A 14,527-nucleotide genomic window follows, 5' to 3' on the forward strand; every position below is an offset into this window, starting at 1 on the left:
TAGTTCAACCAGCTTTAAAGGGTTTGTGGTGAAAGAACTTTGTTCATCTGCCCCTGCCTGATTCCCCTTCAATCCCCAAAACCCATCCTAAGTACCACTTTAACACCCTCCCCTCCCCCTCCCAATCTCATCCCCATACCTGACACAAATTCTGTTTAAACTTTGCGATCTGTTGTTTGAGTTTTTTCAGAACTCCACTGACACCCCTGTGAAAGTCATTGTGTTGTCTTTTCCTCAGTGGGAGCTAAAGAACTCAGTTTAGACATGCCCTTACTCACCACCCCATGCCCCAACCTCCCCAGCAGCAGAGCAGCAATGAGTGAAATTGACCTGACAGACTGATTTTTTTTAAGCCACTCTGTCAGGTCCGAAGCTCTGGCCACTCAGTGTGGGTGATGAGAACTCTGTTTAACACACTAAGCCGGGCCCCCCTAGTCCCCAGTGTTTGAACCATCTGCACCCCACTCTCCAGGCCCTAGTTGGAGGTGCCAGAGCGGCACTCCAGGGCACCACACCCCTGGACAAAATCCTCGAATTAAGGGACAGAGGATGACAACAGTGGCATTCCTGTAGCTATACAGCTACTGCAGCAAATGTGAGAGCCCCCTGCGTGACTGGTTTCATCAGTGTCAGTGCACATAAATGGCAGCTTTGGCAAGCATAGCATTGATCACCTGGGTATATGTGTGGGCAGCAGGTTGTTAAATCTTGCAAATGTCATCAGAATCCTGGAAGGAGATGTAGGCAATGAAATTCAGGGCTGTGTTGGCCTTGACTGCCACTGGTAATGCATGCCTACCTGGCCCTCTTGCAAGATCTTATTCCAGGAGGCTGCAAATGTCAGTAATGATCTGCCACAAAAGCCTCAGTCTCCTGAGGCATTGTTGCTCCATCACGTTGAGGAAGTTGATCCTATGTCTGAATTCCCTTTGCTAAGGGTATCGCCTCCTTCTACCATGAACTAGAGCTGCGTCCATCCCCCCCGTCTTATGGAGTGGCATGTGGTTCAGGAGAAGACAACTACAGTTGGTGATGGTGGTGTGGCTGATCTTCTTGTCCCTCATCAGAGGTCCATTATATAACTGCACAAGCTTCTTCCAAAGCTGACAGCAGAGAAGTGCAGATCAAGTGGACAAAGCCCAAGTTAGGTGAAGTGACTTTCAAAAAGTTGGATATCACCTGTAAAGCAGTGGCAGCATGCTCTCAAAGGCAGGGAAGAGGCTATGCAGAGGCTATTCACTGTTTAAAAGATTTCCAACCTTTCAGTTTCATTGATCAATGAGTCCTACTGTGCTCCCACCTCGTTGACACTGGTTAGTTCCACAGCTCAGGTAACCCGTTTACTGGCTTTTACAGCCAGACTTTGAGGTTAAAGGAACAATTATTTGGATTTTTACACACTGAAACAACAGCTCCACCATGGTTTTCCATATGCTTCAGAACATACCCTCCCATCCCTTGGCGATTTCAATTAAAATCCTATAATTGCCAAACCCACCTGTCCCATTGGGTGTTTCCCACGTCCTGCAGATCATGCTAAGGTTAAAACCAGAAGTCAGCGGATTGCTGCTGCCTTCCCAACACATCAAGAATTTCAGCCCTTTTAAACAACTGCCCCTGCCCACATACAAATCCACCCAACTTGTCAAGTTATTATAAAATTTAAGGACATTTTAAACCTTTGTAATATGGTTTTATAATGTTACCTAAAGCCCTGTCATTATTCTTACCTCTGTATTTTGACAGTTTGAGTTGCTCAAATTGTCCATTAGGCATCACCGCAGTGGCATCAAAATCAGGGGCTAGCTTCCCAATCGTAGCTTTTCCAGCAGTCATTCTGAATCAATCTGAAACAAGAATTACTTTTAAACTATAGGCAGATTCTATTACTCAAACAGATTATTTTAAACTCTGAACGACCTTTATCGCCTAGTATATAAATGTTTAAATCTAAGTTATAGGCCGGGATTTTCCAGAGCCACCCGTGGCGGGAAATGTTATGAGCAGGACAGAAAATTTGGAGAGGTGGCCAAAAGTCCAATGACTTTCAGCGAGAATTTCCGGTCCCGCCCGAAAATCCCAGCCATTGTCTTAATAGTCACCACCGCAAACATTTAAACACAGGAATTCAGTGCTCCATTAATACTAGCAAGTGTGATAGCCCAGTAGTACAGATTAACTTTTAAAAATGATCTAATTGGTCAGATGAAAATTGAGTTGTCAATTTAGTTCAGTGGTTCCACTTTTGTATTTTAATCAGAAAATCACATGGCCAAACCTAATCCAGAAACATAGGCCTGAATTTTATGTTTGCCATGCGGGCACGTGGCAGTCACGAGGCAGCGTGAAGGGATTCCAGAAGGGGTTCCAGACATCATCATGTGCCACCTCACGATATTTTAGTTGACGGACCCGTGCGAATATTAGAAGTGCTACCGCCAGCAATTAAAGGGCCAAATAAAGCCATTAAAAATGCAATCGATCCTCATTTTGAGAGGACCGTGCGCTTTTACACTTGGTGCACAGACCAATCAGCCAGGCAGGTTTTTTAATCATTCTAGATCCAGGGCGGGATATAAGGCCCAAAAGGAATGGAGACGTCAGGAGGTAGGAGTATTAAATTAAGTTGTGTGTGTGTGGATTATAGTTCATTTTTTGAATTAATGTTCATTTACATAACTTTAGGAAGTTTAAATCTTTGCAGAGGCTTTCTACACTCAGGCCCCTTCATACTTTAGGTCAACCCACTGCAAGCATAAAGTTTGATTTGGGTATTCTGTACTCTGCTGGGACCTCCTCAGATGAGAAGAGGGCATGAAGGCAAAGGAGGCCAGTGAGCTGCAGACAGTATAACAGAGTCTGCCCTCAGGACCGAGATGCTGTGCGGATGAGGAACAGGGCTGTAGGGAGGATGAGCCAGCTGACCACGGCACCGTGGCACAGGAGGCCATTCAAGACTGGGGAGCAAAAAGACAAGTGGTAGTTGTAGGGGATTCTATAATTAGGGGAATTGATAGCATCCTTTGTAAGCAGGATCGAGAGTCCCGCATGGTATGTTGCCTGCCCGGTGGCAGGGTGAGGGACATCCCTGACTGGCTTGATAGGATATTGGAGAGGGAGGGGGAGAATCCAGCTGTTGTGGTCCACGTCGGGACAAATAACATAGGTAAGAATAGGAAAGAGGACCTGTTTGGGGATTATCAGGATCTAGGAACTAAATTAAAGAACAGGTCCTCAAGGGTTATAATCTCCGGATTACTACCCGAGCCACGTGCAAATTGGCATACGGACGCGAGAATAAGGGAAGTAAACACGTAGCTAAAGGAGTGATGCGGGAAAGAGGGGTTCCATTTCGTGGGGCACTGGCATCAGTATTGGAACAGGAGGGATCTGTACCGTTGGGACGGTCTCCACCTGAACCGATCTGGGACCAATGTTCTAGCGAAAAGGGTAAATAGGGTGGCCAACAGGACTTTAAACTAGAAAGTGGGGGGGGAGGGAAGGGTAAAACTCCAACAAGTATGACTAATGGGAAACAAAGCAGCAGGTTAGCGTGTGGGGGGGTGGATTCAACTTCATGGAAAATTATGAAAAAACTGAAAAGAAAGGAGAGCCCAGGAGAGGCTATTAAAGTCTCCAGAACACAAAATAGGACAGAGTGTTTGGAAAGGGCTAGGAATCTAACTTCAAGCACATCAGATAAAGGGACGACAATGAGAAAGGGGACAGGAAATACAGGACTGAAGGTGTTGTATCTGAATGCACGTAGTATACGAAATAAGGTAAATGAGCTTGTGGTGCAGATTGAAATTGGCAGGTATGATGTGATGGGCATCACGGAGACATGGCTGCAAGGGGATCAGGACTGGGAGCTAAATATCCAAGGATATACATCCTATCGAAAAGATAGGCAAGTTGACAGAGGGGGTGCGGTTGCTTTGTTAGTAAGAAATGAAATTAAATCGATAGCAAGAAATGACGTAGGGTCAGATGATGTAGAATCTGTGTGGGTAGAGTTGAGGAACCGCAAAGGTAAAAAAACCATAATGGGAGTTACTTACAGGCCTCCGAACAGTAGTCAGGTAGTGGGGCACAAGATACACCAGGAGATAGAAAAGGCGTGTAAGAAAGGCAAGGTTACAGTGATCATGGGGGATTTCAACATGCAGGTAGACTGGGAAAATCAGGTTAGTAGTGGATCCCAAGAAAAGGAATTTGTGGAATGTCTACGAGATGGCTTTTTGGAGCAGCTTGTGGTGGAGCCCACTAGAGAACTGGCAATTCTAGATTTAGTGATGTGTAATGAGGCAGATTTGATAAGGGAGCTTAAGGTGAAGGAGCCCTTAGCAGGAAGTGACCATAATATGATAGAATTTACCCTGCAATTTGAGAGGAAAAAGCTGGAATCAGATGTAACGGTATTACAGTTGAATAAAGGCAATTACAAAGGCATGAGGGAAGAGCTGGCCAGAATTGACTGGGAGATGAGCCTAGCAGGAAAGACAGTGGAACAGCAATGGCAGGAGTTTCTGGGAGTAATTTGGGAGACACAGCAAAAATTCATCCCTAGAAGAAGCATACTAAAGGGAGGACGGGGCAACCATGGCTGACAAGGGAAGTCAGGGACAGCATAAAAGGTAAAGAGAAAGCATACAATGCGGCGAAGAGCAGTGGGAAACCAGGGGATTGGGAAGCCTACAAAGACCAACAGAGGACAACTAAAAAAGAAATAAGGAGGGAGAAGATTAAATATGAGGGTAAACTAGCCAGTAATATAAAAGAAGATTGCAAGAGTTTTTTTAGATATATAAAGGGCAAGAGAGAGGCAAAAGTGGACATTGGGCCGCTGGAAAATGACGCTGGAGAAGTAGTAGTGGGGAACAAAGAAATGGCGGAGGAACTGAATAGGTACTTTGCGTCAGTCTTCACGGTGGAAGACACGAGTAACATCCCCAAAGTTCAAGAGAGTCAGGGGGCAGAGGTGAGTATGGTGGCCATTACCAAGGAGAAGGTGCTAGGAAAACTGAAAGATCTGAAGGTGGATAAATCACCTGGGCCAGATGGATTACACCCCAGAGTTCTGAAGGAGATAGCTGAAGAGATAGTGGAGGCGTTAGTGGTGATCTTTCAGGAATCACTGGAGTCAGGGAGGGTCCCAGAAGACTGGAAAATCGCTAATGTAACCCCACTGTTTAAGAAGGGAATGAGGCAAAAGACGGGAAATTACAGCCCGATTAGCCTGACCTCGGTCGTTGGTAAGATTTTAGAGTCCGTTATTAAGGATGAGATTTCAGAATACTTGGAAGTGCATGGTAAAATAGGGCAAAGTCAGCATGGTTTCATCAAGGGGAGGTCATGCCTGACAAATCTGTTAGAATTCTTTGAGGAGGTAACGAGTAGGTTAAACAAAGGAGAGCCATGGGATGTTATCTACTTGGGACTTCCAAAAGACCTTTGACAAGGTGCCGCACAGGAGGTTGCTCAGTAAGGTAAGAGCCCATGGTGTTAGAGGCAAGGTACTAGCATGGATAGAAGATTGGCTGTCTGGCAGGAGGCAGAGAGTGGAGGTAAGGGGGTCCTTCTCAGGATGGCGGCTGGTGACTAGTGGAGTTCCACAGGGGTCAGTGTTGGGACCACAACTTTTCACTTTATACATTAATGATCTAGATGAAGGAACTGAGGGCATCCTGGCTAAGTTTGCAGATGACAAAGATAGGTGGAGGGACAGGTAGTATTGAGGAGGCGGGGAGGCTGCAGAAGGATTTGGACAGGTTAGGAAAATGGGCAAAGAAGTGGCTGATGGAATACAACATGAGGAAGTGTGAGATCATGCACTTTGGTAGGAAGAATAGAGGCATAAACTATTTTCTAAATGGGGAGAGAATTCAGAAATCTGGAGTGCAAAGGGACTTGGGAGTCCTAGTCCAGGATTCTCTTAAGGTTAACTTGCAGGTTGAGTCAGTAGTTAGGAAGGCAAATGCAATGTTGGCATTTATTTCGAGAGGACTAGAATATAAAAGCAGGGATGTGCTGCTGAGGCTTTATAAGGCTCTGGTCAGACCACATTTAGAATATTGTGAGCAATTTTTGGCCCTGTATCTCAGGAAGGATGTGCTGGCCCTGGAGAGAGTTCAGAGGAGGTTCACGAGAACGATCCCAGGAATGAAAGGCTTAACATATGAGGAACTATATACTGGGTCTATACTCGATGGAGTTTAGAAGGATGAGGGGGGATCTGATTGAAACTTACTGAATACTGAAAGGCCTGGATAGAGTGGACGTGGGGAAGATGTTTCCATTAGTAGGAGAGACTAGGACCCGAGAGCACAGCCTCAGAGTAAAGGGAAGACCTTTTAGACCAGAGATGAGGAGAAACTTCTTTAGCCAGAGAGTGGTGAATCTATGGAATTCATTGCCACAGAAGGCTGTGGAGGCCAGGTCATTGAGTGTATTTAAGACCGAGATAGATAGGTTCTTGATTGGTAAGGGGATCAAAGGTTACGGGGAGAAGGCGGGAGAATGGGGTTGAGAAACTTATCAGCCATGATTGAATGGCGGAGCAGACTCGATGGGCCGAATGGCCTAATTTCTGCTTCTATGTCTTATGGCTGTGCCCTTCACAATCTGGCTCTCTCAAGGGGGGAGCAGATGGAGGGTGAAGACAGCAATGATCTTCCAGAAGCCACTGAGGATAAATCCAGCACTGAATCTGAGAAGGAGCCTGATCAGCCTCAGGTTGATGAACAAGATCCAGCAATGAGGGAACATATATGAGACAAGGAGACCAGGGAGGCCCTGATTCAGAGAAGTTTCCAGTAGGACTCCAATGTCAGAAGCCCAAATGTTCACAATCAGACCACCACCTTGCTCAGAGCTAATGAGGCCTTCCTGGCACCATCCTCTTTGCTGCCCAATCGATGTCTTACACAAGACTTCCAGGCCTTCTCCCTAACTATGACATACAGTGCAATAAGGCCATTTGACATGATGTCAAATTTTACTAGTGATTTGTGACATACACAAATAACAGTACACAAGTGACAATGACGCATGATTCACCTGTGAAACCTCTTCTGTAATCATAGTGACTTAAATTTCCCCTTACGAGCACTACTTCTTGGTGTTTCCCCCTCATCGGCAGCTGCATTGGAGGCAGGCTGCTGACTCTGATGCCTCGTTGGCCTTGATGACTTCGGCGGCCGTCCTCTAGTTGCCGAGAGCTGTTTGGGCCCCCACTGGGGCAGGAGAGCCCAGCGCCATGGCTGGGCACTCTTCAGTCGTTGCGGTCTCCTCAGATACGATGGTCACTGGCAAAGGGGCAGAGGAGCTCCTGCCATCATCAGCAGCGCCCTGAGAGGAGCCATGAGAGGATGCATGGAGCTGCAGGTTGTCTGCCAACATGAGATTTGTTTGAACCTCCCTGCTCACCAGAGATGACGAGACGTCAGCAGAATCACTAGGTGCCTCATCCACCTCTCACATTTGCAGGTCACTGTCACTGTGTGGGGTCACAGGTCTTAAGGCAACCCCAAAACCCCCTGCTTGAGTTCCTGGAGCTGCTGCTCCATGTATGTTGCCACTCTCTATGAAGGATGATGTGCATTTAGAGCTGTAGGTTATCACAGTGTTCAACCTCCACATAGACTCCTCCAATACAAAGACCATGGCATGCATTCCCTCAGGGATCTCTGCCAATCTTCTTGTGCATCCTGCTGGACATTCAGAATTTACCACCTTATAGACATTTCCAGAGGTTCATCATCTGCCTCGGGCTCAACATCGTCCTGGTCTCCTGCAATCCTCCAATTCTGGGTGCCCTGGGACTCTTTGTCTCCTTTTTTCTTTCTCATAGCAGCAACATCGCCCGACATTCACTCACACCCTCCGATTGAACCTGCAGGCAGTCATCCGAAAAGCGGGGACCAATTGGCTCCAGCCATTTCCACCATATTTGGCATGGGTTCTGGGTCCAGAAGATATTACTAGTGTCCTCCAAGCATAATAGCTTCAGGGAGCTTCTTTAAACCCCCGCTCGCAAATGCAATCAGTCCAGCACCCAACCTCTTCCTGGCACCCTCCACAGCGCTGAGCCTCTCTCAGTGCGAGTTTCATGCTGGCCAGCAGTGACCATTGTGCACCACCATCTGCTCCAGAACACTCATGCCCAACATGCCTGTATCTGTATTGGTGCATGGTGCAGAGAAAGGATGTGACGTGGGTGCATCTGGCTGTAGATCATCCTCTAATGTCAAAGGAGGGTTTTCCAGGTAACTCTGCAGTCTTGAGGATGTTCCACCTGAGAGAGGGAAAACATATGTAGGGCTCCAGCAGCATTTATGAATCAGAGTACATGCATTCTGGTAGTTTCTCAGATTGGAAATCCGGCCAAGCAAAGACTTCTGAGTTGATGAGCATAAGGCGTTAGGGGATTACATCTGTCAGCCTTACAACCGCTACCCTAGATCTCTTATACCCTCCCCCAATCTCTTCCTCGTCCACTGGACTCTTACCCTCCTCTGAAACCCCTGCCCTTTCGCGACCAGTGGACTTCGCTCCACGGTCACATGCCATCTCCAGGATCTGCTCCTCCGCCAGAGTTAGCAACGCCAGATTAGCGACACCACCACCAGTTTGTCCTCGCTCCTGTGCATTGTGACTCCTTTTCTCCTGTAAGGAAATAGTGCTTTCATTAGCCCCCCTCTACAAGCCAGGACATTCCATCCTCCCCCACAAAGTTGCAGGTTTAGGTACTGTTACAACTATATCTTCAAGAAAGGTATTTTCTTTTAAAATTTGTAAGGACATTGCATTATTTGGGCATTTGTTTTTCTTAAAAGGTCATAAGTTCACCTTGGACTGTAAGCAAACATGCATTTTCCAAGAAATCACCAGACCTGCAAGGCACCTGAGGTGGGGAGCTATTTGCTTATTTGAACAGCAATTACTTTAATGGCTGAGAAAAACTGTTTTAAAGGCAAAGGCCCTGGTAATTTACCGGAAATCATCTAAGATGAGCTTTATATTTTGAACTTGTTTTTTTGAACACTGTTGGGAATGAACTAAGAAGGGGGAAAGTGCCCAGCTCGCACTCTCCTTGCCTCATCTGAAACACTGATTGTCAGTATCCAACTAGGAATCCTCATCTCAATAGAACTTGTATGTATTTAGGAACCCGTGAGGCTGAGACGAGAAGGTTGATCCAGGTTTATTCACCCCCACACCAAAGCTCCGTTGGTGAGAACCTCCAGGCATCTACTGGGATTGGAGATCTGTCTTCACATGAGGGAGCTCCAGATCAACAGTGTCAAAACCCTGCAAACTTTATCCTTTTTTACAGTCTTTTCTTCAACTGCCCATCTCTGCAGAGACCCTATTTGTATGTGTGTGCGTGTTCGCTGGGGAATTTTAAAAGGGATAGATAGTTAGATAGTTACACTTCCAGGTTACAAATAGTGTGTTAACTGGTTCTTGCAACTTGTTTCAAAAATAACTTTTGTTTTATAATAAATCAATCACTTGGCATTTATTAAAAGAAGCCTAGTTAAAGTCTCTTTTATTCTGGGTCTACCAGTAGCAAGGTAAATAATTGGCCATTTTGGTGAGTGAATTAAACATTGGCACCCGTTGCGACCTGTGGAGTAGTGAGGCTAGCACTCCTCCCATCCCAGTTCTAACAGTGCCCATCACATTGCGGGACTTCACCCTTCCATACGGGACAGCCAGCTTGTCTACTCACATGCAGCCTTTAAGGGCATAGGAAGATGTGCCAAATTAAGCTCAGAGCTTTACACCTGGGAGCCCCAACAAGTGCAGCGCACACAAACACCATTTCACGGTTACACGGGATCTCAATACTCACCCTGGCAGAGCGCAGAAGGTAATTGTCCCTCTTCCTACACTGCGCCCAGGTTCTTCTGACTACATCACAGCCACTGACCAGAGATGCCACCTCCATCCATGCCTTCTTCGTTAAGTGGAGGCCTCCTTCTTTCCGTCTCACAGCAGCAACATCTCCCGACGTTCACACACACCCTCCAATAGAAACCGCAGGCAGTCATCCAAAAAGTGAGGGGCCAAATGGCTCCGGCCGTTTCCATCACATATGGCATGGGTTCCGGGTCCAGAAAACATTACTAGTGTCCCAGCCACACTTTTCTGCACAGCATCTCACCACAGTTGCTGCCCCTTTAAAGATTACAACAACTCTCTGACACAGTTCCTCCAAGCATAACAGCTTCAGGGAGCTTCTTTAAACCCCCACCCGCAAATGCAATCATTCCAGCACCAGCCCTCTTCCTGGCACCCCTCACAGCGTTGAGCCTCTCTCATTTCGAGTTTCACGCTGGCCAATAGTTAGTTGGCCAGTCAGCGCATAATCGCTGTCGAGAGCCAGTTGCAGGCGGGAGCGGATTTCACATCTGCTTGCAGTCCCGCCAATCATGCTCGGCCGATGACTCAAAAGTTCAGGTCATAATCTCCAGTGTTGTAATTAATCTGCATGATCAAAGGTGTTATTTCCGATGATACCTTAAATGGATGCCATCGGATGTACAAGATCCTATGGCATTGGCCCAGATTTCATGGTAGTGGGATATTTAACAGCTGTTAGACTTGCATTTGCATGTTGTCTTTACATTTTGCATTGCAAGCTGCTAAAAGTAAAAGCTGCTAATGAAACAATGAGGGAGAAAGAGCATCAGGGGCCTGAATGAACAGGAGAAACTGTGTTTCTCTTTAACCAATCAGATCAAAAGATTGAGAAATAAACAAAGGAACGACAGAGAAGGAAGCATAAATTAGAATGAATTCATTGTGAAATCAGGTACCAAAAATGAAATGGAGATAAAGATTGGATTAAGAGAGAAGATATAGAAAGAAAAATAAATTTTTAATTTTATTTTTTTTTAAATCTTCAACAATTAATATCTAAAGAGATGAGACTCCACACTTTTAATAGCTAGCTTTTGGTGCCAGAGGTTGATTGGCAGTATTTAAGTCAGCACTTGTAATGACGAGACTTTACCTCCTGTGGCACATTTAGTTTGTATGTACCATGCAAATACAGCAACTTCACAGAATTCAATGCATTTCAACAATGAAATGCTGTCTTCATGAAACTAATGGCAGAACTGACAACAATGACTGGGTATGGAATTTACCCTATCCTGATGTAAAATTTATGTTTAAATAATGGTAAGTACCATTAGACTGATATTTTGACAGCAAAATCTGGGCCTTACACATTGATTGGCCTATCCCATTGCTGTTTGCATGACCTTGCTGTATGAAAAATAGTTACATCATATGTGTATATTGTAAGCGATTATACTTTTAAAATTGATTTATATTTTTGAGCACTTTGCAATGTTCTGAGGATATGAAAGTTACTTTATAAATGCAAACTCTTTCTTTGAGTTAATTCATGCTGAATTATTTTTTACCATCAACTATTTACCTAACTGTACAGATCAAAAGGCAACACTAGAACAATTTTAAGTATAAGTTTATACTACACTGAGTTCATATGCGTATAAATATAAATGCCAAGAAAAGATTTTTTTTAGAAATTCAGACAGCATTATTTTCCCTTGGTCCACTATTAATGTATTATGCTTTGTTTTAAAATTGTTATGTTTTAATTAAATATTAAATATTTTTAGAAATAGTAGCTTATAAAAAAATTACTACATAATTCACCAATGCGTTCACACTTCCATTGCATCTCTTTGAATTACGTTTTATTTTATTAATCACTGTGCACTCTGCCAGGATGAGTGTAAATATATCAAGATATCACTAAGCAGAGATGGCAGATATAATTTGGCTTAGCTAGCTCAATTTTCCAAAGCACTTTGTGATTTTCAGGAAGTCCCAAATCACTTTAAGACAATTAAGTACTTGTGAAATGTAGTCACTGTTGTAATGTAGGAAACCTGGCAGCATATCTGCTCACAGTGAGATCCTACAAACAGCAATCAGAGACTCAACCAGGATATGTTTTAGGTCAAAAGCAAAATACTCCAGATGCTGAATATCTGAAATAAAAACATAAAATGCTGGAAATATTCAGCAGGTCTGGCAGCATCAATTCTGATGAAAGGTCATTGATCTGAAAAATTAAATGTTTCTCTCTCCACAGATGCTGCCTGACTTGCGGGGTATTTCTAGCGTTTTCTGTTTTTATATCTGTTTTAGGTGTTGGTTAAGGAAAACTGTTGGCAGGAGACTGGAAGAACTCCCTATTCAATTAATGCTAGGGATCTTTTACAGACAGGGGATAGAAAATCAGATTCTGGTTTAACGTCTCATCTGAACACTGCAACTCTGACAGTGCAAGCACATCCTTGGCACCACACTAAGTGTCATCCAAGATTTTGTACTCACATCTCGAGTAGTAGTGAACTCAAAAACTTCACAAAAAATTATCTGGTGATTCCTCTAATTAGCTGTGATTTGGGCTTTGTTGTAGACAAATTGGCTGCTGTTTGCCTCCGTAAATGACTGCACTTCAAAAATGAAACCGTTGGATGTCTTGTGGAATGTTTTAAGGTGCTTTATAAAAGCGACAGTGAACTAACATGCAAATCCCATAATAAACAAGCAGAATAATTGTATCATGCTTCAAAGACTAGTAGGTCCAGCTTTGCTGGTACTAGCCAGTGGAGCTACATATCAGTTACTGGCAAAGACAATGCAGGGTCAGGATTTATGAAATAACATAACAGGAATCTCTGGGATGTCAAGCATCAAGGAACTTTCCATTGCTGTTGAAGCAGTTTTACAGTTTCAAAATGTACATAGTCAGAATGTCAGCTGAGTTCAAATACAGACATCAGAAAGAATACCAAGTTAGCACGAGTTTAGCGCAGGTTTTATCAGTATTTGCCAATACTTTGCCCATTATAGAAGTGAACTTGAATTGGAATGGCATTCCTTGTTAAATAGAAGTAGTACATTTACAAGATTTCAGTCCTATAATATCGCAACTGGCAAGTCTACAGCCAGTGCCCACAACTGGCTTTCATGGTATCCTTCAACAAATTTGGATATATCATTAGACTAAATTATCTTCAATCGAATTACCTGGAAAAACTCAGCAGGTCTGGCAGCATCGGTGGAGAAGAGTCGACGTTTCGGGTCCACATGACCCTTCAACGTCGACTCTTTTCTTCTCCACCGATGCTGCCAGACCTGCTGAGTTTTTCCAGGTAATTCGATTTTTGTTTTGGATTTCCAGCATCCGCAGTAGTTTTTTGTTTTTAAATTATCTTCAATCTCCTTAACCAATGCAAATCAACCTAATAAGCAACTATCATAGTTTTAGTGAATATCTGAAAAATTATTAATTAGCTTTTTCAACTGCAAACTTCTGTGGACAGCTTTAAAAGAGGTGTGGGAGCAAACCGCGAATTCCAATGTCATCTCAGCTGAGATTTCATTAAAACAAAGCTGTTTTTTTTAAGTAACTGCACTTAAAGATCTTCTAAGTCCAGTCTTGGTCATAAATCGCAATGCGTTCAGGATGAATATGAGGTTTCAGGATAGAGATGAATAAGTGACTACTGGAACTACATCAACTTCCGTTAAAGGTGTTTTAACAGAACCAAAGACTTTAAACGCAATGTTATATTCAGCAACTAAAGCGGAGCTCATAATAACTGGGGGCACTGACAATCTCAACAAACTGCTGCTACATCATCGATACATATAGTCTCAGTCAACATCAATAAAGTCAAGTCTCACTGCTATTTATGCTGAGTGAGACATTGAAATATTTATCACTACCAACTGCAGAGGAAAGGATAAGTGAATATTCAGTGCAGAGAATGAAAGAATTCAAGAACATTTTATCTGATCAAAATAAGACTTGAATTCTTAAAAATGATTATATTAGAACTACTTTTTCAACTGAAAAAGGAAGAACCAAGAAAGTACGAATTCAAAGAGCTTGCAAAACAAATAACCATAGAGATATCTGAGGATAGTTAACAATTAAAGCAAACCATCAACTTTCTTTTTCACAAGTCTCAACAGTGCAAGTCGAGTGATTATTCGACAGACTCAAAAACCCGAGCTGAAAACTTAAGGACAGGGCTTGCCAACGTGTAAGAGCAGGATGAGGTCAAAAAAGAAAAACCTTTTCAATAGTACTCATAGTTAAAGAAAGTTCACCCTGTGACTTTTTCCTAAAAAGAACAGAAACAGCTCAACCTGTATTATGTGAAGCATTTAATTTTTGCTTTGGTTGCTATTCTTGTTATCTAAGCTAGTATCTCGTTCAGTACTAAGGATGTGTTGTATTGTTATAGGTACCATTTTTTGGATGCAACATTAAATTGCAGCTCTGTCTACTCCCCTCAAAAATATGTAAAAGCTCCAATAGTAGTTTTTAAAGAAAAGATGGGGTGACTTTTTAATGTGCTAACCAGCATTTATCACACAACCCACACCATCAAGAACAGGTCATCATTTATCTCATTGTTCTTTATGGGATGCTGGCTTGTGCCACGTTTCTATACACTATCTA

At 43.6% G+C, this 14,527-nt stretch overlaps 1 protein-coding gene across 3 annotated transcripts in view; it reads right to left on the reverse strand.

The window, feature by feature from the left end:
- The window catches only part of LOC144692336 (peroxiredoxin-1-like), an 82,830-nt gene that overhangs the window by 63,078 nt on the left and 5,225 nt on the right, over window positions 1–14,527 (reverse strand). For 2 of the 3 annotated variants that reach the window (XM_078561057.1, XM_078561060.1), the window contains exon 2: window positions 1,731–1,847. In XM_078561057.1, coding sequence (XP_078417183.1) covers window positions 1,731–1,836 — 106 coding nt within the window. In that variant the 5' untranslated portion in view covers window positions 1,837–1,847. Of the gene's footprint in view, window positions 1–1,730; window positions 1,848–8,510; window positions 8,668–14,527 lie in introns of all 3 variants that reach the window. The other variant, XM_078561059.1, reaches the window with a different exon arrangement.

Source organism: Cetorhinus maximus, chromosome 17, assembly GCF_964194155.1.
Source record: "Cetorhinus maximus chromosome 17, sCetMax3.hap1.1, whole genome shotgun sequence".
Taxonomy (NCBI): Eukaryota; Metazoa; Chordata; class Chondrichthyes; order Lamniformes; family Cetorhinidae; genus Cetorhinus; species Cetorhinus maximus.